Consider the following 26189-nt stretch of genomic DNA (forward strand, 5'->3'; position numbering starts at 1 on the left):
TGGTATCACCGTAATTGTATTGAGACGCAGAATACGAAAGCCGTAGAAACTAAACCCCCAAAAAATGGAGGAATCACAGTTTTTTTTCCAATTTCAGCCCGCAAATAATTTTTTTTCAGTTTCCCAGTACATTTTATGGTACTTTAAATGGTGTAAAAAAAACTACAACTCCTCCTGCAAGAAATAAGCCCTCACAACACTCTATTGACAAAAAACAAACAAACCGCGGAGAGTGAAAAACAAAAAGAAAGCAAAAAAATGGATCAGTCCTGAAAGGGTTAATTCATTTCTAAAGAAAAAATATGTATGACCACATGTGGGGAATTTCCGTACTCGGGAGAAATAACTAAATAACTTTACAAATGTTGGGCGGCTTTTTCTCCTTTATCCCTTGTGAAAATTAGAAAATTCAACACTTTAGTGGAAAAAAAATGTATATTCATGTTAGCGGCCTAATTCTAATAAATTATGCAAAGGACCTGTGGGGTCCAAATGCTCACTATACCCCTAAAAAAATTCCTTGAGGGGTGTTGTTTCCAAAATGGGGTCACTTTTGGGGGGTTTCTACTGTTTTGGCCCCTCCAGGGCGTTGCAAACGTGACATGGCACCGAAAACCATTCCAGCAAAGTCTGTGCTCCAAAATTCAAATTGCGCTCCTTCCGTTCTGAGCCCTGCTGTGGGTCCAATAAGCAGTTTATTACCACATATGGGGTATTGCAGTAATCAGGAGAAATTGCTTTACAAATGTTATGGTTCTTTTTTCCTTTATTCCTTGTAAAAATTAAAAATGTCTACGTTTTTTCAGAAAAAAAAGTACATTGATTTTAATTTTCACGGCCTAATTACACTAAATTCTGCAAAAAAAAACCTGTGGCGTCAAAATGCTAACTTTACCCCTAGAAAAATTCCTTGAGGGGTGTAGTTTCCAGAACGGGGTAAATTTTGGGGTGTTTCCACTGTTTTCGCACCAGAAGACCTCTTCAAACCTGACAAGGTACCTAAAACATATTCTAAAAAAAAGGAGGCCCAAAATCTACTGGGTGCTCCTTTGCTTCTGAGGCCTCTGCTTCAGTTCATTACCAGACTAGAGCCACATGTGGGATATTTCTAAAAACTATAGAATCTGGGCATTAAATATGGAGTTGGATTTCTCTGGTAAAACCTTCTTTACTACAGAAAATAAAAATGTATTACAAATAAATTTCACCTCTACTTTGCTTTAATTCCTGTGAAACGCCTAAAGGGTTAAAATACTTTCTGAATTGTGTTTTGAATACTTTGAGGGGTGCCGTTTTCAAAACGGGGTGATTTATGGGGACTTTCTAATATATAAGGCCCTCAAAGCCACTTCACAACTGAACTGGTCCCTGTAAAAATAGCCTTTTGAATTTTTTTTGAAAATGTGAGAAATTGCTGCTAAAGTTTTAAGCCTTGTAACGTCATAGAAAAATCAAAGGACGTAAAAAAACACGATGGAGACAAAGTACACATATGGGAAATGTTAACTAGTAACTATTTTGTGCGGTATTACTATCCGTTTTACAAGTAGATACATATAAATTTAGAAAAATAAAAATTTTTGCACATTTTCTCAAAAATTTGGCGTTTTTCACAAATAAATATCGAATTTATTGGCCAAATTTTTTCACTAACAAAGTACAATATGTCACAAGAAAACAATCTCAGAATTTCTTGGATAGTTATTACCACATAAAGCGACACGTCAGATTTGAAAAAATAGTCTGTGCCCACAAGGCCAAAACAGGCTGTGTCCTAAAAGAGTTAATTAGAAAAGTGACGTACTCGCAAATACAGATCTCAAAACACAGAAAGTCTCCACATATATATAAAAAAAAAAACAAGCACTGACCAAGACGCATCATCAGAATAGATAGGACATGTTATATATCAAAATAACTGTTGTATAATGGAGAAAAATATAGTTTAAAAATGTTGTACGTTTATTACGTGGTTAAAAAAAAAAAAATATGTGTGAACTTGGAAAAAAGAAGCAACTGCTATTTGGTAATACTTGGTAAAAAAAAAGTAAAGCACTATTTGTCACAAAAAATTACTTCAAAACCAACATTATAGAACATACGTCTAGAATACGACGATCCTAATCTTCATAGGCAGCAACAGCAACTGCTGAACTATATATGTAAGGACGTCTTCCTGTATTCGCCAAACACAGGGCACAGCAAATAAGTGGATGTCACAAATCGAGTTGGATATTTAACTTAGTGCTCAACTAGACTAAAATACTAAAACAAAATGGTTATAGACAAAGCAAGACAAATATAAAGTCTGTCACTAAACAATAATTAAATACAGGTCGAGCAACACTGTATAAGAGACAAATCATAAATCACAGGTATTCATGGTGTCCTCTATTACAGCTGTACTTTCCCAAAGAGCTACAGTTCAGCCATGATTTCCCAATTTAATGTAGACGCACGATCACCTTATTGCAGACTGGCTGCACTCCCAGTGCCAGGCCTAGTAGGGTTAATCACATTAGCAATCAGATCCAATAAACTGTGGGAACCACAAGGAACTCCCATATCTTCCGATCCCTTTAAAATCCTATGGTTACAGGAGGTCCAGCTCATAAAAGGTGCAGATTGAAAAAAGTGCTGCACTATGTGCAAGCTACCATCAGCCCTTTAGAACGTCATACTCTTTCTTCACAGCGCTCTATATTTTTATCGGTCACAGTCGACAACTAATCCAGACCTCAACAGCTTTCATATCCCGTAGGACTTCTACCTCCACCTTTCTTCTGCCAAATCAAGTCCAACGTTACTTTTAATCCCTGCTTCTCAGTCTTTTCCGGTCTCTTTTTGTCTTTGCCGGTCTCACAGAGCTGCTAGAAGGCCATCAGGCACTTTCTAACTTTAGATGTTTTCCATATGCTTGCTTGCAGGGCAGGGAGAGAACAGGGTATGGACAGAGTCAATTCCTGCAGGCTATTTTGGGAGCACAGCTGAGAATTAAGACCCTGTGGAGTGCAGGAAACAAAGGTGCAGGCCAGACATTTCTAAAGGACAAAACCCTCCTTGCGCCCTACTATCAGTGCAAGCATGATAGTTCAATAAGACGCAGCAAGCAAGGTATCGGTTAGTGGGGAGTATTACCAATAAGAATACAAAGTAACGGGGTCCTCAAACTGAAGAACCCCAGAATATGTAATTACAGGAAGAAACACCGATATATAATGTGCGTTACCAATCTGCTGTATGACTGCTCTCAGGGAAAGAAGCACCAACAGCACATGTTGTGGTGTATACTGTGGCAGAACATTTTAATGAAAGCTTGCCCAAATTTATACAATAGGAAAATATATATCTATCTCAGGGGGTCTCAAACTCGGCCGGGTAAGTGAGCCACATATAGAAAAAATGGAAAGTCGACGGGCCGCATTACTTTCAAATTTGATACAATACAAAATTATTGTTAATCAATTAGTTATTTGATCTACTATAACAATACTACATTACTATAATAATAATAATAATAATAATACTGCATTACTATAATAATACCGGAGATATTTCTCCACATGCTTATTTCAACAATCCAGTTTAAGTGTCACTAAATGCAGTCCGGCGGCTCAGTTAGCAGTGTTTGGCAGACACACATGTCAAGATTGGGCAACCCCTTTTTATATGGTGCCACAGTGCCCTCCGTTGATGCTGCCACAGTGCCCTCCGTAGATGCGGCCACAGTGCCCTCCGTAGATGCGGCCACAGTGCCCTCCGTAGATGCGGCCACAGTGCCCTCCGTAGATGCGGCCACAGTGCCCTCCGTAGATGCGGCCACAGTGCCCTCCGTAGATGCGGCCACAGTGCCCTCCGTAGATGCGGCCACAGTGCCCTCCGTAGATGCGGCCACAGTGCCCTCCGTAGATGCGGCCACAGTGCCCTCCGTAGATGCGGCCACAGTGCCCTCCGTAGATGCGGCCACAGTGTCCTCCGTAGATGCGGCCACAGTGTCCTCCGTAGATGCGGCCACAGTGCCCTCCGTAGATGCGGCCACAGTGCCCTCCGTAGATGCGGCCACAGTGCCCTCCGTAGATGCGGCCACAGTGCCCTCCGCAGATAATGCCACACAAACCACAAGTAGATCGCTCCATTGGGGCTCTAGGAGTGGAATCCCCAGTCCATACACAGTGACGTCAGGGGATCCTCCTGGACCGGAATGTGATATCAGGGGCAACCCCAGAGCCGGAGACCCGGAGCAGAGCACTAGTATAGGCTCTGCGCCGGGACTCTGGGGAAGTCATTAACATCAGTGTCCATATATGGACAGTAATGTCAGGGGCATGCCCAGAGCTGGGGTCCCGGAGCAGAGCCGCTTCTAGCACTCTGCCTGGGATTCCATCTCTGCTCCAGACATCACTGTCCATTTATGGACATGGATGTCAGGGGCAACCTCAGAGCTGGAGTCCCGGGCAGAGCGCTAGTAGGCTCTTCCAGGGACTCCAGCTGTGCTTCTGACATCACTTGGACTCCTGCTCTGGGGAAGCCCCTGACATCAGTGTCGATGTATGGACAGCGATGTCAGAGGCTTCCCCAGAGTCCCAGAGCAGAGCCTTCCATATGTGGACAGCGATGTCCGAAGATTCCACAGAGTCCCGGAGCAGAGCCGATATTAGCGCTCTGCCCGGGACTCCACTCTGGGGAAGACCATGACACACTGTCCATAATATATGGACAGCGATGTCAGGAAATTCCACAGAGTCCCGGAGCAGACCCTATACTAGCGCTCTGCACGGGACTCCGGCTCTGGGGAAGCCCCAGACATTGCTGTCCATATGTGGACAGTGATGTCAGGGAATTCCAGAGTCCCGGAGCAGAGTCTGTAATAGCGGCTCTGTGTCCCACGGGCCACATATGGCAGCCCCCGGGGCTGCATGCGGCCCGCGGGCTTGAGACCCCTGATCTATCTCTACAGTAATATTCCACTAATATGGAAATGTTCGTCTGGAAATTCTGTTAATCTGGCATGTGACAAAAACAGTCATATGCTTGGGACTCAAGGGGAAAGCAACAAGGCATATATGGCAACGTAGGAGTTAATTACATCTCTTGGCCTACACTACATTCAGCGGCCGTATAATGCAAGCAGTCGTCATCACACTGATGCAGAAGTTTCTCACTTTTGGTACCAAGATTTGGGCATTGGTACACGGTTATACAGCCACTCAATGTAATATAGGCCAAAAGGTCTACACCGCCGTATATGGTTTACCACCTCCCCCTTGAGTCACAGTAAAATGGATGAATCTGATTCACCACGTCGCAAGCTGCCCATCTTGGAAACCGATGCCACTAAATATATATATATATATATATATATATATATATATAAACACACACACACACATACACACACACACAAACATATACACGCGCATCTATCTATGTATGTTTTGTCATTATTGCTGATCATTGGCAGAGATGACATCGTCCTCAAAAAACCTTGCCATTTAGGAATCGGTCCCCCCAAAAAAAAATCCGTGCTTACATCTGGTCCCAAACGATGAGATGAAACAGGTACTTGTATACATGAATCTTGCGAGTTTGTAGGGGAGTGCATAGCTCCTTCCCTCCATGACTCAGAGAGCAGGATACATAAAAGTCTTCATAACTGTAAGGAGACAACAAATTACAAGACATTAGGATTTTGTGTTCCCGTTGCCCTATTTGTCATACTTGCATAAAAATCAGAGAACAGTAAGTACAATGCAAAAGATTTACACAGCTTTCGCTAATACAAATTAAGAACTACAGTCGTAATACATGTGTGCTATATATTCACTATTCTTCTGTATAACATAATTTGGCCTTTAAAATGCCAAATATATTGATATGTGCAGCCACATATTTTAATGTAAAACATAATACTTTTGCTTCTATCTCTTGCCGTTTTTTGTTTTTTTAAATAAAAAAATTGCACATTTCTAAACATGGTTTTCCCAGAAACATTTAATGTTACAGAAAAATATTTTTAGGTTGTCAAAGAGGTATTCCCAACTTAAACATTTATGGCATGTCCACAGGATATGCCACGAATGTCTGACAGATGCCAGATCTGGGATCACCGTCGGCCACGGGGCTCTCTCTATTCATTCTTATAGGAGTCACAGAAAGTGAGAAGGCAGTATGTATATAAATTTGTTTTTGTGTACCATTGTTGATCTGGGGGGGGGGGGGGCCTATGGCATGAAACAATTTGCCTAAAGCATATGTTTACACCCTCTAAAAATCTACAACAAAATCTGAAGTAAATTAGTGTGAATTATGTTACATGTAGAGTTGCCATTGATTTCACCTTTCACAATAAAGAAGGTGCAATCCATCAAAAATCCAGGACCTCAAAATAGATCACGTAGCAGATTTTTATCTGCACAGACTTCTTTCTATTTTCTAAACCCCATTCACCTTCACTGCAAATTTTCTGGGTGGAGTCTCAAATCTTCAAATACGCCATATGTGAACGCGGCAGAAAAAAATAAATCCTTCCTGACCCCAAATAAAGATGCAACTGATACAAATTTGCACAAAAATACCACTGTACTTTAATAGATGTTTAATGTTTGTCACATATCTTGAGGCGTAACTTGAAGCTCCTGGGCCCAAATGCAAATTAGTAACAGGGCCGTGTGCCATTTATAATACTGGTCTCTTCGTATGGGGCCGAGAGGCCTTTGGGCCCCCTCATGTACAAGGACCCAGGTGCAACTGCTCCCTCTACAGCTATGCCCTTGTATTAATAGTATTGTGGGAACAAAATTAAACCCAGCAGTATGATCTTTAATGATTTGTCTACATCCGCCATGACTGACTTTGACAATGTAAACTGTTGAGTGTGTAAGTAACCCTGTAATATTTTGCTTTTTTATTTAATCTTGGTGCATTCAATGTCGCATCATGTACATTGTATTTATTTCCGTTTCAATTCTTTTGTTAATTTAATTTGGACTTTCCAGCACGTACGACCCCCTAAGAGGTTGTGTAGGTGTTAGGAATTTATAGATCAGTTTTTGTACGTGTGGTAAGATAGAAGGATAGAGAAAATGGAGTGAAGCGAGACAAAACGTGGGCTTGTATGCAAATAAAAATAGACAAAAATAAACTATGAGAAAGATGTCAGGAACCGGGTAGAATTGAGGCATGGGAATAAATATAAACAGATTAGAGAAGAGGAGGCACGTGAGCTATGGTACATGAACAAGTTGCCCAGCTGCAAGCCTCCATCCCCACCCTTTCCAAAGACATTCACAAGGCAAGTTGTAACAGATTTATTAAGGGAGGGGTGAGGGTGTAGAGAAAAATACCAAAGGTCACGCTCTCTCCTATTTCTACACCTCCTCTAATCTCCTCCTTTTCCCATAGCACAACAGAGAGAATGAAAGGCACCTTTAAACAAAGGGAACCCCCCCCCCCCCACCACTTCTCAAACTCCCTGATGTTGCAGCCTAGGACAAGCAGGGCAAAGCCTGGAACTGACCATCTGTCACTGCATTGAGCAGGGGGGAGGGATAGCAGAGAGGAGGGAGAGGCTGAGAGAATGAGGAAGCTATGGGACTAGAGCAGAAAATTCCAGCACAGCTACGAGCGGAGGGGAGCGGCTGAATGAACTGCTCCCTATTCATCCCATGGCACTCATGATCAAGAGACAGAATGGCCGAGCAAGCGGGGAGGGACCGGCAACATCTACGGTCTTCATCAACCCCCTGCGGTCAGTGTCTCAAAGTCAAATGATGCATTACAGGGCTTGCATTTACAATGTCAGATCCCTATGTACTATACAGGCAGCTCACTCACATTTCACCCTTCTTTAATAGGGGAACACACACTGCATGTACATATTCATTCCAAACCTGACTTGAGCCAGTATGTCATAATAGAAAGGAATTGGAAAAATACTAAAATGACAAGATAATATAAGAAGCTGTATTGCATGTGATGTATATGGCCTGAGGAAGACGCTGGTTCAGCGTTGAAACGCGTAGCCACCATTATTCATATTAAATAGATATATTTTATATATATATTCCACTTGCTAGTTCCCGTACTTTCATTATATCAGTCACGTAGCAGCGCCTCATAAGATCCTTTCTTTTCTATTTTCGTTATTTATGTACTATACAGGCAGATCACTCACATTTCACCCTTCTTTAATAGGGGAACACACACTATATGTACATATCCATTCCAAACCTGACTTGAGCCATTATGTCATAATAGAAAGGAATTGGAAAAATACTAAATAACAAAAACGTAATACAATCCTCTTTATATGTGGTCAATGTGATCAACGTCAAATGAAGATAAAATTAAGATTGCGGTAAAAATGTAAATCTAAACCTGGTGCTACCAGTAGTACAGAGGCGTAGCTTGAAACTACTGCCTCCCTCTACTATCATTTAATATTTCTACTATGCTTCTATGTGGCAAGAGTACTTTTGACCCCCGCAAGAACTAGTGCTCAGGTGTGAACAACCATTATACGTAGTTACGTCACCGACCGGTAATATCTCAGCAACTCTTAAAAAAAAAAAAAGAAGAAGACTATAGACAAGATACTTTTCACCCACAGACATGAGATCCTCTTTGACACTACATACAGAGCCCTGTAAGGACAGGATACTTCATATGAATCTCTGAGTTGGGATTTTACGGAGCACCTGTTGCTGAATACGTCCTATCATGTAAAAAAACAAAAAAAGACCACAGTTGTTTACCTGTTGCCTGTATCTCACCTGGTTGCCCATGAAATGGGGATCCGGTGGGCTGCGTACACTGTAAAGGCTAGTGGACTTGTGAGAAGTGAAGAGTCTTGGGTCATACTTAGCTTGCGTTCAGCATGAAGCACTGTCTGGAAATCAGCATTGAATGTGCTGCAATACATATGAACCAGGTCCAAGATGGCTGCTGTAAGGCTCTCCACAACTTTTTCTGTAAAACAGTGAAATTATATAAAATTCCTAAGAAACACATATACAAGTAAAAGATGTAAAAAATTATCAAAAGGAACACTTCCGTTTTTTGTTTTTTTTGTTCCCACCAAATTTGGCAACAAAAGTTTTGGTGGAATACGTCGTGAAATCATGGTATTAAAAGCTCACTTTAAGACTAGGTCTTATAAGTTCTGGAATGTATGACAATGCAGGAAATACACCTAAGGCCGGATTTAGACGAACTTAGAGTACGTCCGTTAAAACAACGGCCATCACACGCACCTATGTATTTCAATAGGGCCGTTCACCCCGCCCTTGTTTCAATGGACCGTGTGAAGGGTCCGTTGAAAAATAGAACTTCTCCTATTTTGTTCCGTTTTCACGGATCCCTCCATAGACTCAAGTCTATGGGGATCCATGAAAACGGAACGTGCACGGGGGAACCTCAAATATGAAAAAGTCATGTTTTTCACCTCCGATGTGAATTTAGCCTAACTCTGCTGCGGAGGAAGAACTGCAAACAGTTTGGTGGTAAGAGTTTAGAGTGTAGGTTCCCACTGGGCTTACATACCAAAAAATTTATTATTGTAAATTATTGTACAGTTGCCCAGGCGGGAGAGCGCAAATATTGGTACACTTTAATATGTGATCACATCGGAGCCTGACTAATGGCACACGTCTGATTACTTTTCACTATGTCGTCAGCAATTATCAAATTGAAAAGATTGCTACGGGTCATTTACAAGCAGTGGTTATAGTTGATGCAGTTTAAATAAGATTACATTTATTCCAGTATATATTAATAAACATTATATATATATATTATGTAAACAGTAATTCCCTAATATAGCATTATCAGAATTGTTTTCTCTATAAGCATACCGATAATAAATGCCCAAAATCCAAATCCATCAGCAGAACACAATCTGTATTCGGTTTATGAAGCAGCAGGCACGGGTGATTTAAAAATAACTTGTAAAGATAGTGATTCCTATCATAATACAAGTATATTAGGGAACTCCTTGTCGTATCATTTTACAGGACACACGAAACTTAGATTGACACAGCAATAAGCTTAGGTTACGTGAAACAAGTTTGTGATAATTAAGATAAATATATACTCGATATACAGTCTCCAAGAAAACAGATTTATTTTTGGAAATAATTATGGTTTATAGGTATTTCCTTATAAAGGAGGTTAGTATGAAAAATCGAAGTAATTGTCAGTCATTCCGAATAGGAGTGGAGAACTATAAGAGAATAGATAAATTATTGGCCAACAATTTCATTTTACAGTCACTCTTTGAACTTTAAAGGACTCATTTGTATAAATGAAATTACAAATCAAAATAAAAATTGTGGCTAAAGTAGTATTAGATGGATAAATACAGTTTCCTCTTAAGGCCCAGTTCACACAGAATTCTTTAGCGCTGATTTTGACGTGGAAAATGCGTCGGAATCAACTCCAAAAACTGTCCGAAACCACCTCCCATTGATTTTAATGGGAGGGGGAGATGTATTCCCGAGTGGCTTTTAGCTGCTCGTGGGGAAAAAAAAAAAAAGTGTCATGTTCTTTCTTGTCGCGGTTCCGTCTCTAACCTCCCATTGAAATCAATGTAAGGCAGAAAAAGTTGTTTTTGCCCGCGGTGCTAAAAAAAATAAAAAAAATAAACTGCAGCAGGAAAGTGCAGGCAGGTCATAATCTGCCTCAAAATTCTGAAGATTTTTTTCTTGAAATTCATGTCAAGATCTGCCGATTCTGACCTTACATTAAAGGGATGGTCGGCGGTCGGCTTGATACCAATTTTTTCCAAGTTGCATCCAAGTTTAGGCAACAGAAAATGTCAGATTAATTCAGATTATCCTGGTGATCTAGGGTAGTGGAGAGGTTTTTCGACAAATTCTCGGATGGTCTAGGGTACTGGAGAGGTTAATGCATGCTTCCATGGTGGTTTATGATAATGGAGTTGTTCCCTGAATACCCGGAGAAAACTTAAGCTAATAAAAAGGTGGGTCCAGGTCACGAGAAGACCAGCCAAAGATCAGCTCCTGAAAGTAGGACTTGTACTCTAAATCGAGCTGGTCGCGCTATGATTTTACAATAATCCAACGCTCAACTGACTAATATGATAAATATATGATTAACATGTAACACGTGAGATCGCAGACACTTTATTTGGATGTGAATACTTTATAACATTAATAATAATCTGATTTTGGGAAGCCATTTATTACTATAGGAGGACAGAAAAAGACACCTTGTAACATGTAGGGTTAACCACGATTGGGCCTGCATTGTTCGCACAAATATACAACTACTACTAACAACAACATAGTAGGTATATTACCTCTGTTCTCTCTTTTGGTCAAAAAGTTGGGGTCCTGAAAAAAGAAAAATGAACAAATATATAAAACAAAAACTATGGTTTGAACCGTCAAATGTAACTATATAATTAGAATGTTCTTAGATAAACCCCTGTACAGAATATTAGAATCATCTGGATTAGCTAGAAGATAAAGGACATGGAGAAGTTGCAAGCACAGGATGTACTCCATTTTAAAAAAGCCCTTCTTCAAGATCGATACAGGTTTAACCCCTTAGCGCCCCAGCCAGTTTTCATTTTTTCCATTCCTCATTCCAAAAGCCAAAACTAATTTTATTTTTCCATCAACAAAGCCATACGAGGGCTTGTTTTTTGTGAGACGAGGATATGTAGTTTTTAAAGTGTATGTGTCGCTAGAAATTTTATTTTATTTTTTTCAGTTAAACAGTTAGTATATAAGTGATTACATATTGTTTTAATTTTTTCACAAGTATTATAAATTAGATTCGAATTTATAACATTTCCATGTGCTGGTCACTAGAGCGAGCAATTCACAAAATTGCAGCATTGGCAATGTGGTAAAGCAACCTCATTGCTTTATGCTGCAAATTTGGGGTAGACACACTCGCTCTAGTGTCCTCACACAATCCCCCTCCCTTATCCCGGCTAGTGCCAGGAGAAGGAGGGGGTTGAATCTTCAAACCTCCTACACTGTGTGCCGCCATTTTTGGAGCGAATGCACATTGTAATAGGATTAGATACAGTGGTAATCAGACAGTATAACACTAACATACATGAACATAATACACACATCACATACACAAACATAAATTACCTGCTCCTGCCGCCGCCGCTGCCGCTCCTATACCTTGCGTCTTCGCTGCCTTGAACATATGGCCGGAAGCCGCGACCGGAAGTCGTCATCTTACTGTCCGGCCGCGGCTTCCGGTCCACATGAAAATGGCGCCGGATTTCGCTCTGCCAAAGACCTTCCTTTTGGTCTGTGTGGGAGCGGCGCATGCGCCGTTCCCACACAGACGGCGTACGCTATAGTAAATGGAACGGCTGCCGTTCGCATTCTCTATGGGGATGTATGTGCCGTTTTCCATCTCTGTATGTGTCGTTAATCGACACATACAGAGATGGAAAAAAAATGGCAGCCCCCATAGAGAAGTAAAAGTTAAAAAAAAGTACAACACAAGAACACAAATAAATAAAATTTATTTTAATATCATACTAAAAGTAATATTATATATAAAAATAAAAAAATAAAAATTTGTGACACCTTCCCTTTAATGGCCCACGTAATGTAATGGGAAACTGAGAAAAAATTCTCTGTGGGGTGGAATGGGGAAAAACCAGCGATTAAACCATTGTTTTTTGGGTTACGTTTTTACAGCGTTCACCATGCAGTTAACCGACATATTAACTTTATTCTGCAGGTCAATGCAATTACGGTGATACCAAATCTTTTTAGTTCTTTTGTGTCACTACTTTTACAAAAAAATATCGATTGAGCGGTAGGAGGGCTTGTTTTTTTGGGAGTCAAAAAAACAGCAATTCTGGCGAGTTGTGTTTCTTACTGTGCATGTTAAATAACATAATAGAATATTTATTACTTTTGCAGAGGCGCCAATACCAATTATGTTACTTTTTTTTTACATTACTTTGTCTCCCTAGAGTACTTTAACAAGCAATCGTTTGATCGCTGGTACCATACACTGCAATATTTATGTATTGCAGCGTATGGTACTTTTAACAGACCCCTATTAAGCCATGATCACCATTCTCAACCCGTGATCGTGGCATCCGTTGCAGTGAGGTGTCGTCTGAAACATACAGCTTTCACCTGTTAAGCGTGGGCCCACTCCATAAATATATTATAACTACAAGGGGTTACAATATTTTGTAATGAACAAAATAAAAATTGTACATCAAGAAACTGCATATTATGTCCCCATAAATGGCCTTTACATGCTGAACTTGTTTTGTATCAGATCAAGCACCTTATTTGACTTGATTTGGACTCTGGAAGGGCAGGGAGGAAGCTGGTTGAGGGCAATGCTGATTTCCGGGGTCTCCACAGCTGCTAAAGCCTTGCAGATATCTTTCACCGACTGCACCACTATTTCAGCTTGCAAATGGTAATCAGCCTGTAGAGAAGAAAAGAGGGAATGAGACATGGAATCTACTATGAAAACAGTGTTGATGGCGGGGGAGCCAGACATTACGACATTTTTACATGGCATTTTTTTAATTTAATTTTTGGGGGGGTTGACACATTTTCATGGCATATGCCATTAATTTGTTGGATCTTACTGAACTCTGGAGTAGCAAAGTGCAGTGCAATGTTAAAGTGGTCTTCCAATTTTAGCATTTTCGGACATATATATCAGATGAGTGTTAGAAGGTCACAACCGTTAAGTTAAGGTAGCTGAAACCGCCACCGATGCCATCTTTTCCACCATTGTTATATTGCCAAAGTGTGTCAGATTTGTATCCTCCAGGAGATTAGCGGCCTGAACCATTTTCCCAGACCTAACTGACGTGATGACAACACATCCAAAATATACGGACTGAAATTCTAGACATTTCAGAATTTTGAGGGCCTCGTGAGATGACTATATCAGATGCACTTACATCCCATGCAACAAATTTATCCACCTCATTTTGGAATTTGTCGAAGAGCAGAGAGAGGTCCTGTCTGAGAAGAGAAACACATTAGATACATCCCATAGATAGACACATCCTGTTATAGAGACCTGGAACTTTTCACACCAATGGAAACAATAAGCAGAGCCAGACTGTAAAACTAAACACAATGGAATCACCATGATTTATATGTGCAAGATGCAATAAACCATAAATATAATATTTCAAATATGCTTATGTTTAAAATGTAAGTCTGGATATGCTATATGGATGCCTGTAAAGTTTCAAAATATACGGCTCCTCATTTCCTACCTGGTGATGGTCAGTTTGACCGGTCTCTCCTTAAGGCGGATATGAAGGTTAAGAGTAGATGGGCTCTGGACGTCACTGGCCTGGAGGAAGAAAATCGTTATGGTATACATTATACACAATTATTGCTCGATTACTGCACCTATGTATTCCTCCATGAAATAGTTTAAGGAATTTAAACTTTCCAAACTTATAACCGTTTGCCTACAGCATAAACCCAAACTATTTGAAAAAAAAAAAAAATGTGTGCCAAACTAAAAATAATTACCGTTTGAAATAATTTTCACATTATAGCAGAATTTGTATATGGTCGATGTTTGGAATCTGCCAAAATGATATTTAGTCAGAATTGACGGGGGTGTCCACTACCGGACAACTGATGAACTATCCACCGGATAGGTCATCAGTATATGATCTGTGGGGATCCGACACCCGGACCACGCAATGATCAGATGCTCGGTGGCCTCCGAGCATTGGACATCCATGCCGGAAGCAGTATGCTCCGGTCATGGAATAGTGGCCGAGCTGCAGTACTGCAGCTCTGCTCCTATTGAAGTGAGTGTTGCATTAAAAAAAAAATTGGTTTGGAGGCATCAGGTTTACCGTTCTTGCAAGATCTCCCCGCACCATCTCTTTCTTCATTAGCTGAAGCTGGACATCAGTGTCAAACTTTCTGCATTGCTGGATGTATTCATGACTACCAAGAGGCTGTTCACTAGAAAGAAAACAAAAAAAGTCACATAGGACAAAAAAAATAATAGAGATCATGAGGACTAGATTCTTTAAACTTTATTAAAAGAGTAGTCCGCTTTGGACATTCCTTTTTTGTTAGAAGGTCCCCAAACAATAAGCGGATCACAGGATATCCTGCGGCTGGGATCCCAAATGATCAGCTGTAATCTGTTGGGGAACCCAATAGAAAGTGTTAATTTTCCATAAAGCGCTACTGTAGGTGAACTAAAGCATTCACAGTTCGCTTTGAAATGAATAGTCTGCCCATGTAATGCAAAAACTAGCTAGGACCCCCGGAGTAGTAGGCACACTTTGTAGCAGTTCTCTGCTCTGATATGAGGGTCCTGAAAGTGGGAAACCTCCCCACCATCCCTATAAACTCAGAATTCCCTTAAGTAGTATTTGAAAAAACGGGACTCCCCAACCAGTCATCCATTTTAAATCAATTTAAAGACAAACCTGGCAAAAGAAGAATGAATGTGACAACTGCTTGAAATATATAGCTCCCTCATAAAAGTGGCAATTTTGATGTTTATTCAATGGTCTTAGAGAACATAGACCGAACAGTTAGGAGAATTCTCAGATCTGGTCAGGTTTGCTTTTTAGTATGGGATATAAGAACACGGAACATGGAAAGATATCACGCCAGACAACTGAGGCATGTTTTGTGCAGTCATACATGTGCTTCCCAGGAACTACTCAGAAGTATCTATTAGATGTGCTGTAACTTAAATGTGATCGATAACAGCTCGATCCTGCGTGTCAGACACACAGGACCCGCTGACACTGAAGCCGTCAGTCCTGCTGACCTGACAGATACAGGATTCAGCGCTACATACAGCTGCTCTGTATACAGAATACAACATAGACATTTAAATGTAACTGTGTATCTTTTAATATTCAATTATAAATGTCTGAATTTTAAAATTGTACAGAAAAAAAAAAAAAAGCCTCTTGTATAAGAAAACATTCACGGAGGCTGTTGCTGGTTGTATTTTTTTATTTTAGCAGACTTTATACTTGGTTTCTATGGTCTGCTGGTTTCCACTTCTTGGCATGAGGGTCAGGGCAAAGTTACCACGAAGACAGTAACACACAGTCTCAGTTGTAACTCGTAGAAACGACAAACAAACAATTACAGTATCAATCCAGAAGTAACAAAACACGCAATACCCTATAGCGGGAAAGAAAGTTGAATGGAAAAAAAAAACGTATCACTTGATTTTGCGTAGGTTTTTTTAAACACTTTTCTTTACTAGATAATATTGTATAATACTCATCTAATGGTTTCAGAGCAATAACTATATTTAAAACACACATCAACTTTCTTGACTAAAATACACTACCACCATGGGATGACAACTTCCAACGTCGGTTGTATTCCAACATTGTGCATAGGGCAGAACCAATGTCCCCCATAGTTCACTTGAAGATACTCTATAATACATCTGGGATTGGAAAGTTTAATAGCGCTAGAAAGGAAGCAGAATATGCGATAGCCTAAACTTAGGGCAGCACACTACGCTATTGTTTCCGTGAACAAAAAACAGAAACCTAGTGGAACGGAGGCAAACAAAAAAAAAATACCATTGAGATCAATGGCAATGCAAACGCAAACTATACTTTACATTTGTCATGTCCCCTGACGGAACAGATGAAAGGAAACCAAACGGAAGCCCAATGCTGATGTGAACAGGCCCTTATATCACAGTACAATCTCTATAAATTGAAGTTTATCTAGTGCAGGAACTGGGCAGGGAACCAGAAGCAGTACACTCAGAATTTTCATCGCAGCACCTCCTGCATCCTGAGGCGACCAGCCTTGACAATATAGGGGTGGTGTCATTTTCCCACATGTTCAAATCTGAAACATGCTCAAATATAGATGCGTAGTAGAAGATGTAGCATTTTTCAGCAAACACCGCACTTACTTAGCATCCGTTATTCCTGTTGCATGTGCAATGGACAAAGTCTATTTAAGTTCGCAAGGACAATACTTGACCAAGTGCATATGGAAGGAGCATACATACATACATACATAGAGACGCTACATTACAGAATAAAACACAGACCACTCACTTCTGCAGGAACTCCTCTAAACCACATAGTTTGAGCACATAGTCAGACACACTGAGATCCTCTAGCTCATCATTGGTGTAGCAGAGAGTCTGGTAAATGAGTAAATCTACAGTAGATGAACCTGTGAAGAGAAAAAAAAAAAAAGTTATTTTCCATAGGCATTTAGTTACTTCTGATATTCACCATCCTGTACTATCCAAAACATATATTAGCAGATAGGATAGAGTCTGCTAAAGAAAGATAAAAACTTAAGTAGCCCATTCAAATAGGATTAATGTGTATGGGAGCCTTGGGACCGTCACCCGATGGCAGATGTTGGCGGGAAAAACGAGCATTGGATATATTGGATGCCCGACCCTTTGTTGTGCCAGGAGATTACCGAGATTACCGCTGCTAGAAACTTCTCGTCTCCCTTTCCCCTACTGAATAAATGTTTACAGGGAGGTCACCCAAAAGAGCATTCGGTTGAATGGCTGCCGTCATCTTAACCCATCCTAAAAGGAGTACACCCAATAGGAAAGCATGAGGAAGCACCGATCCAGACCTGCGTGGGAGTGGCATAAAACACCCTTCGTCTTCAGGCTGGCTAGAGGCAGCAATGTGAACGTGCAAAGCTCAGCATTTATGTTGTGCTCAGCCAGCCTGACAGGATTTTTGAGGCACGGAGGTTCACAATAGCATAGGCAGCTGATTGTGGACAGCCGAGAAGAAAGTTTTGTGTCTTTCCACAATCAGATGCTGAAACTTACGTCCGTGCCCCAAAAATCCTGTCACAATATGTCCTATAGGGTGTACTCTACATTTTAGGACAAGTTTCCAATAGGATAAGGTGACGGCAGCCATTTATATTGACTACAATGATTATCCCCTAGCATTTCTTAATAAATAAAAGGTATTTATGAATTTACATTATAATATATATATATATATATATATATATATATATATATAAAATTATTATTTTTATTTTACAAGAGAACCCCATTAAGTGCTACAATTCTGCAGCTACCACTAGGAGTTTACTGAAGAAGAGTCTATCATTGAGATCAGTTGGAGCTATATATATATATCGGCCTGAAGTTCTTCTATTGGCTGCTGCAGGAAGCCAGAATGTAATTATTTAACTACATAACTGTATGAGGGGAAGCAGCTAAATACAGATATATTATTAAGATAATCAGCTTATAATAAACCTTTAAAAATACATGAATTGAACAAGTTATGGAATTATTCTGAAACACCTTGACAAAGCTTAAAAATGGTATGTGAAAGTAAATAACGCACTATCACTTCTATTTTCAATTACTACAGCTGACGCCAGTAATCTTAATACAGTTATAAATATTTTTTATTTTTTATTTGTTACTAGTGAACTGATGAATAAAACAAACTCACAATCACAGGTGAAAGTAAGAGGATCTCTCACGTTGTCAATGATCACAGTGATTTTCAAACTCACTCCAGGACCCAGGTGCTCGGGACTGAGGTTGACAGGACTCCAGACAATATGTATTTGATCCTTCATAGTTTGACCAGACCGTAGACTAAAGGGGTAGGAAAAATGATCAGAGGTAGGTTAATAAACATTGCTCAACAGAACCATGCTTGATGTGTTGGGTTACAGAATTGTGCAATTAAAAGGACTTTTTCTATCTACGCAAGTGATGGCATATTGCTAGTATATTTTATCACTTGTTAAATCTGTGGGGGTCAGACTACTGGAAGCTCCCATGCTCATAAGGGGCCACGGCGTTAAGTCAGAGGCCCCTTTAATTTTTTCCCTCCACAATGCCAGTCCAAACCCAGATCTATGCAATTGAATGGGGTTGTGTTTTCCCACACTGGGACTGGTGGGAAGCTGTTCTATACAGAGAAAATGCTAAAGAATCCTCTACGCCTTTTTTCTCATAATCGAGGGATCCCAGTTGTCAAACCTCCACCTATCAACAAATGATGACGTATCCTAGGTATGGAAAATTCCTTTAAGGGACAAATTTATAAAGCCATTTTTTTATCATTACTTACAATCGACGTGTACTGATCCTGGGTTACAGCTTGTGAGGTACACCAGAGCTACATTCACAATACAGCTGTAGGGTATTGGTCGACAAGCACACTTTTAACGTCTTAGTTGAGTGTCTATAAAGCAGCCCTCTGTGGTGACCTGTATTCTGGAAGGGTCTGTTCCCACAGGATCTTTGAGCTCAGCAGCCGACCAAATTTTGAATACAGGCTGTAGCTTTGTATTACTATGTATTTACAAAATAACACAAATTTTGTATGTAAATTATGTCTATATGTAAACTGTAAGGCCTCATGCACTTGGCCGTGCCCGTAAAAATTGAAAAGTAGGACATGCTCCATAATTCTCGGCACGTACACCCTTCCCTAGCGATACGGAAAGGTGTCCGTGGCCAATAGAACCAGGCGGGTCCGTAATTGCAGGCCGTATTGCGGTCCACAATTACAGAGTTTTTTTTCCGGTCGTGTGCATGAGGCCTACGCATTTATTTCTTTTTTACTTCCGTCTTTCGGTTCAGTTGCGGTGGCAATTTTTACAAGACTGACAACAGAAAGCGCATTTTCAATAAGCTTCTTAGGAAAGGACTAGCAATTTTGCATATATACCAGTGACCGTCTTACCGTGAATTACTTTAGGTTAATTAAAAAGGGACACTTGCACCGTGTGTGTTTACTGAGACCCCCCCCCCCCTCCCTGCAAAAAAGGGCTCAGAGCGCTGTGCCCATTTGGATCCTGTGGGCTTTTCAAAGCTCTCTTAGGAGAACCGAATATGGACAATATACTGTCTATGTCTCGTACTCCACTCTCCAAAGAGAGTTCAGCAAAGCTGATGTGAGCAGAATGGGCATGGCGCTCAGCCTAGCATTAGAACTCCTTTGTTATAGCAATCCGTTTGGGTGCCCAGACCCCCACTGATGACAGCTTTTAATATATCTCTATGGCATACAGAGTATACATTCAAAACGCTATCATGGTGTCCAATCCCTTTTCATGACGGTGGTATTCAGGCATTAATAAATATTTACTCACACATCCAGTATGTGACAAAATGCAGCAGTCTCCTCATCCCTCTGCTCGGACATCTCAAACAGCTTGCAGCCGTTGTGCTGGGGGTACGGCCGCATGGAGTCCTGTACAAGAAACAGCGATGTTAATAAGACATTCCAAGTCTTCCTCTTCCGTTCATGCAACAATCCTGACAAATATTCAATTCTGTCTCCTGTGCTCCCTCACAGAGGATTGTTTGTCACTGATAGTAAACACCACTGATAAGGTAATATATGGCGACAAACAGAGCAGCAGTCAAGAGAGACAATGCAGGCAGAATATAAAGTAGCAGAACTTTCATGATCATACAACTTAAAGGAAACACCTTCATTAAATTGGCACAATAATCCATTACTTTATTTAATAGACTTTTAAAAAAATTAATCAGCAGGAAACAGGGGCTCTCGGATCCCAGTAACACTGTGTATATCCCTTTCCTTCCCCTCCATCCACCCTGCTTTCCGCTCTCACTCCCTGCTGGCCTCTCTCTCCCCCGTATACATGTAACACTCCTGTGCAGGTATCACTCACACAGTGCAGAGGAAGTGTCACCGGATCTGTGACAACATACGCCATATCAACTGCTCATGAGAACTGGGATACATTGGGAGAAACCACAAATTGCTACGATCCATAGGACATACCACATTTGTATTCCCAAATGGCAAGATTTTGACAGGTTTGGATATTGTAAGTATACTGTTGGCAAAAAGGTAATAATTCTGCAATATATACATGACATTATTGGACTTAAAGAAAAATTCTTCTGGAACTATCAATCTTGCTTCTAATACACAAAACTATTCTTTGACAGATTGGAAAAATGAATTGCATTACGTGATGCACTGGCAAATTTTACATTCGACTGTGCTCATAACTCACCGGCCCAATGGATGCTCTAGTATTCTTGTACTGTTTCTGTCCGTAAGTACGAGGTGGTAGTTGAGGTGGCAATGTGTTGCTTCGTGCTACTGGTTTTCCAGTAACTCCCTTTCTTAAACGTACATCTTTCCAATGTCCTTCAGCTTGGCGCAACAGTTCCGAATCATAGGAAGGCGTCAAATTAAAGTGGGTAATTGAGTAGCGTTCATCTCCCCCACTTAATAAGGTTGCATCTTCCTCTTCTGAAATCCTACGACTAAGCAGTTTCCCTCCCATATCTTCAGTGTACACATTTACATCACGAGATTGAGAAACCTTATCAGTAGATGAGGAGACCTCTTTAAAATATTTCATAACTTCAGAGTGGGAGGGTACCGGAGGGGAAAGATTTTTTGGGGACCTCCTGCCTTCATCTTGGCCATTTCTTTGGTATGCATCATCATATATATTCAGGTAGTCTTCAGAGGGTGTAGGTTTGGTCCGTGGAGGTGAAGGGACAGTTGAAGAGGAGTGTGAAACATCTTCCCAGGAGATGAGAGGACTCTCATTAGTCAAAGACTGTTGGGTATCTCGGCGGAGTCTGGAGAGTGCATCATACTCCATTTGCAGAGCCTCTGCTAAAGCAAGTTCTTTTCGACTCATTCCCAGTGCTTCTAGGCCCTTCCATTGCTCCTTTCCACCAGAAGTTGACATAACTGAGAATTTAGATTTCCGAACAAAGCAGACAGAAGAGGGCTATTGCCAAGAAAAATGCTTCACAACGGAATGAGGCATAATGCTTCAGAACTCCACCTTGATAGAAGACAAAAACAAAATCATAAAATAAAAATAACAAAAAAATCTGTATTTACTTACATAACGCATACATCATTAATTCAAAGACTATTTGGCGTGTGATTTTTTTCTAAAAAGGCTTTACAGACATGTCTAGCCTAACCACTTTTACCTCCTTAATATAACCACGTGTACTTGGACGATATTCTATAGTTTTTTCTTTTCAAACCCTCAACTGCCTGGAATACCTCTAAAATGTTCCAGACATTTCATTGCTGCTTTTTTAAAAGTACCATTATCTTCAGTGATCACTGTATAAGGGGGAAAAAGACTTTGCCGAATTTATCACATGTATTAGTATATACTAAGGCATTCTTAAAACAGAAGGTATTCACACGCTCACTGCCATCACATTTCCACCCAACAAGGAAATAGGTCTTCATTCTGAGATAGTGATGGGAGACATGCAATTTGTTCCTTTGTGCCCCTAGTGCCAAATGTGCGTCCAAAAAAAAACAACTGTACAGAGCCATTTATTCCAGCATGCATACAGTGGTTTTGGGCTCATAAGGCTTTCTTCACATCTGCATTGGAGGCTCCTTCGACACAGATTGTCAAATATGACCAAAAAAATAGAGCAGAATCAAGCGTTCCTTTTCCTGTCAAGACGGACACCTCGGCAGAACCTGACGGACCCAATTGTAAGTTCATGGGTTTCTTAGGAATACACTAATGTGACGGATCTGACAGAACCTTAAGGCCCTATTATATGGGCCAATAAATCGGCCGAACGAGCACAGTTATGGCCTGTGTAAACAGGGCAGCAATCAGCTGACAACCGAGCAAACGATTGTTCGTCGGCTGATCACATCTTTTATGCAGCCTGCAAAATCATCATGGTCTACAACACATCTCCCCGTGTAAACATGGGATATGCTGCCAACCAGGGCCGGCCTTATGTTGAATGGCGCCCTGTGCGGGACTCTCTATTCCCGCCACCTACACGAACCAAAAATTAACTACCTATATAGACACATACAGGAACATATATACTGCACATACATAAAGACAGATATTTAGACAGACAGGCAAATATACATAAACACATTCACACGCAGCCCCCTTATAGATAGTGCCCCCTGTAAATACTGCCCTCCAGTAGATTGTGCCATACAGCCCCCTGTAGACAGTGTCATACCCCACTTGTATATAGTACCACACACAGACCCCTGTAGATAGCGCCACACACAGACCCCTGTAGATAGCGCCACACAGCCCTCCCCCCAGGTAAATAGTGCCATACAGTCCCCCTAGTATAGTGTCACGCAGCCCCCACTTGTGTATAGTGCCACACGGCCCCCCACTTGTGTATAGTGCCACACAGCCCCCTCCCTTGTAGATAGGGGCACAAAGCCCCCACCTTAGAAGATAGGGACACACAGCTCCCCCCTGTATAAAGTGCCACTCTGCTCCCCCCCTTGTATGAAGTGCCCCCCTGCTGCCCCCCTGTATATTGCCACATAGCCCTGCAAAAAAAATAATATATATTTTATATATATATTACTTACCTTGCCCCGTTCCCGCAACGGACGAAGCGGGACGCATGCGCAGACCAGATGGATGCAGTGACGTCATCACGCCTGCCTACGCAGGGAGTCTTCCCAGCGCCTTATAGGCTGCAGGCCTAGCGTGCCCTGCAGCCTATAGTATTCATTTGTATCTGTGTCCTGAGGAAGCGGATACAAGTGAATGTGGCTGTCGCTAGCACCGGGCCCCCCCCCCCCCCGATGCTAGCGCCACCACCGGGCATGAGTGGACCCGTGCCGCCCGGCCCTTAAATGTTAGGGGCCGGGCAGTGTGGGCCCCTAGTGGCGTCCCACCTCTGTAGCAGGGGCAGTGTCGGCGGGCGGCACGGGCCCCTTATGCCACGGGCCCCGTAGCAGCTGCCACGGCTGCTACAGTGGTAGTTACGCCACTGATGAGTATACAATATTTATTGCTCAAAAAGTGTCAGCCATTCATGCGATGAATCATCTATTGTTGCAAAAACATATATAAAAAAAAAATTTGATAATTTGAAAAAAAGGGACCAAAGGCCACAGAGTATGTAAGCTTGTACACTGTAAAAAAAAAAAAAAAGGTATTTATTTATGCTGCTTACATAGCGCCAACATATTCCGCAGCGTTGTACAGAAGTTGTCATCATTAACTGTCCCAGTGAGGCTCGCAATCTAATTTCCTCACTTTTTTTGGAACGTGGGAGGAAACCACAGTACAGGGAATACGTAGAGATAGATTAGAACACAGGACTGCAGCGCTGCAAGGCAACAGTGCGAACCACTGTACAACATGCCCCTGCATTTGGCAAGTAGTGATGTCACCAAGAATATATATAAGGAGACAACTGCACAATCCTAATATAAACAGATTTGGATGGAGTAGTAGGGAGGTCACTTGTGTCAACTTACTTATTTTAACAGCATTCCATAATGGATTGTCCAATCATATTGCCGATGCTATTTATGTGGTACTGCCTGTACACGTGGGCATAGGGATACTTTTTTCCTGCCACAGATACACTATGTGAATATTATCACAGATAGCTCACATGCCGGGAACAATTAGAAGTCTAAGCTCTTATATTAAACACAACATCAGCGCAGAAGTGCGTACAGGGAGGATCTGCTTAGAATAAATTTGTATTAAAAAAATTATATATTATTGAGAAATATTGTAAATAAAAAGGACGTTCGTTATAAGTTGCACTGAAGTTTTGCCGCCAACATGTAAGAATGTGGTCTAAATTTAAGCTTTTATTTGGCCAACAGAAAAAATAAATAAATTAAAAACCGCTTCCTATCACCCTACATTTTCAAAGGTAAATTTTATTTATTTTATATTGTCATTTTATGTTAATGGTAGTTTCTTATACTGTGTACTAACCTGCAAGACATGTAAAAAGATCACTCCATATAAGCAGATTCACGGAAAGAAAACTATCAACACGTGGTTTATTGAGTGGAAAAAAACACCAGATGAGTTCCACAAATTCCTGGAGGAGGATTAATCGCATGTTTAGTTGCAATGGAAACTCATAGACTTCATATTGCTCTCAGTGATGCCATAGCAGTAATAGCTGACAAAAAACGTGGTTCTTGAATTTCACTATATAAACACAATCAATTACAGACACCAGAGACATTCATATAAGCATGTGCATCGTGCGGACAGATACACTGTGAAGATAAATGGAAAACCATCATGTTCTATGCCCATATATCTGTCCTTCCTGACGACAGATTGAATTCAACATCTACCTATTCCACTGGTAAAACACCTGTTGGTGGCGAGTAAGGCAAATCATTGGGCACAGTATGCTGGAGAGTAGCGCCTCTGAGTGGAACATGTACTGTACTATCCATCTGTACCAATACGAGATGTTCTTTTGGACAACAGGTGAAGGTGGCTTCATTGTATTATTACTGTACATTGTGCGTACTATACAGACCCTGAAGAAGCTACTGTACCCATTTATAGGAAGTGACTCACCAGCTTTCAGCAGCTCTGACTTTAATATGTAAAATCTATAGTCATCTGCTTATTTTTCTTCAATCTTCATTTTTTCTTATTTTGGGTTGACATTCCGGGGGCTTCGGAAACAATTACTAGTTTTCCACTAGTAAATGGTCTCAAGTTACAATGTTTGTACCAGAACAAATGGTTATTGTAACTAGGAGCATTGTAATAGGTGTTCAAAGACTTGAGCCCAGATACAGTGTAGGATCACTTTGTCACTACCGCTTTCCTTACCTCTGTTTTTTAAATTAATGGCTTGTGGACCGCCCAATGTTTTTAAACGTCTCAGCAAAGAAATCACGCAACTGCAGGAGAGTAGAGCCTGCCGTCAGACAGCCAGACTCTACATAGAGAAGGCAGAGCTGGTTTATTACCGGCACTGCCTTCCTGAGCGCCGTTTACACAGCGCTCAATGAGCGCTTTGTATTGTTTAGTAATCCCGCGTAATGCTCCGGGTTGCTGCAGGATCTGCTCGGTCTGAGCACAGCTCTGCAGTGTATCTCAGGATGTTATATTTCCCTCTTAATGGGGCTAACATGTCAGCCCCAGTTACAGGGGAATGGAGTAAGAAAAAAAATGATGTAACATTAAAATGCCCATCAAAACATCTTTTATGACCTTATGCACCAAGAAACTTTACCGAAGCGTCGGGAGTGTGAATAGACATCGCGTCCTGGCTGGAAGCAATGTCTATTCACTCTCAAGACACCACGGTAAAGTTAATGTGGGAGTATGTGACAGTACAGCGTGATCTCACGAGATCACGCTTTGTTGCGAGTACTGCTAAAAATGAATGGAGAAAAGTGTACGACGCTGATTGGT

At 41.0% G+C, this 26189-nt stretch overlaps 1 protein-coding gene across 1 annotated transcript in view; it reads right to left on the reverse strand.

Annotated features, from left to right (window-relative positions):
- Positions 1-26189, reverse strand: part of PIK3C2B (phosphatidylinositol-4-phosphate 3-kinase catalytic subunit type 2 beta) — a 98051-nt gene that overhangs the window by 49925 nt on the left and 21937 nt on the right. The window contains exons 2-12 of the mRNA XM_075853747.1: positions 21018-21809; positions 20118-20218; positions 18461-18609; positions 17066-17186; positions 14858-14969; positions 14258-14337; positions 13934-13997; positions 13300-13446; positions 11318-11351; positions 8772-8967; positions 5531-5653 (exon numbers count right to left, since the gene is read on the reverse strand). Of these exons, the coding sequence (XP_075709862.1) occupies positions 5531-5653; positions 8772-8967; positions 11318-11351; positions 13300-13446; positions 13934-13997; positions 14258-14337; positions 14858-14969; positions 17066-17186; positions 18461-18609; positions 20118-20218; positions 21018-21710 (1820 nt within the window). The 5' untranslated portion in view covers positions 21711-21809. The remainder of the gene's footprint in view (positions 1-5530; positions 5654-8771; positions 8968-11317; positions 11352-13299; positions 13447-13933; positions 13998-14257; positions 14338-14857; positions 14970-17065; positions 17187-18460; positions 18610-20117; positions 20219-21017; positions 21810-26189) is intronic.

The sequence above is a fragment of the Rhinoderma darwinii genome, chromosome 2 (assembly GCF_050947455.1).
Source record: "Rhinoderma darwinii isolate aRhiDar2 chromosome 2, aRhiDar2.hap1, whole genome shotgun sequence".
NCBI classification, from domain to species: Eukaryota; Metazoa; Chordata; class Amphibia; order Anura; family Rhinodermatidae; genus Rhinoderma; species Rhinoderma darwinii.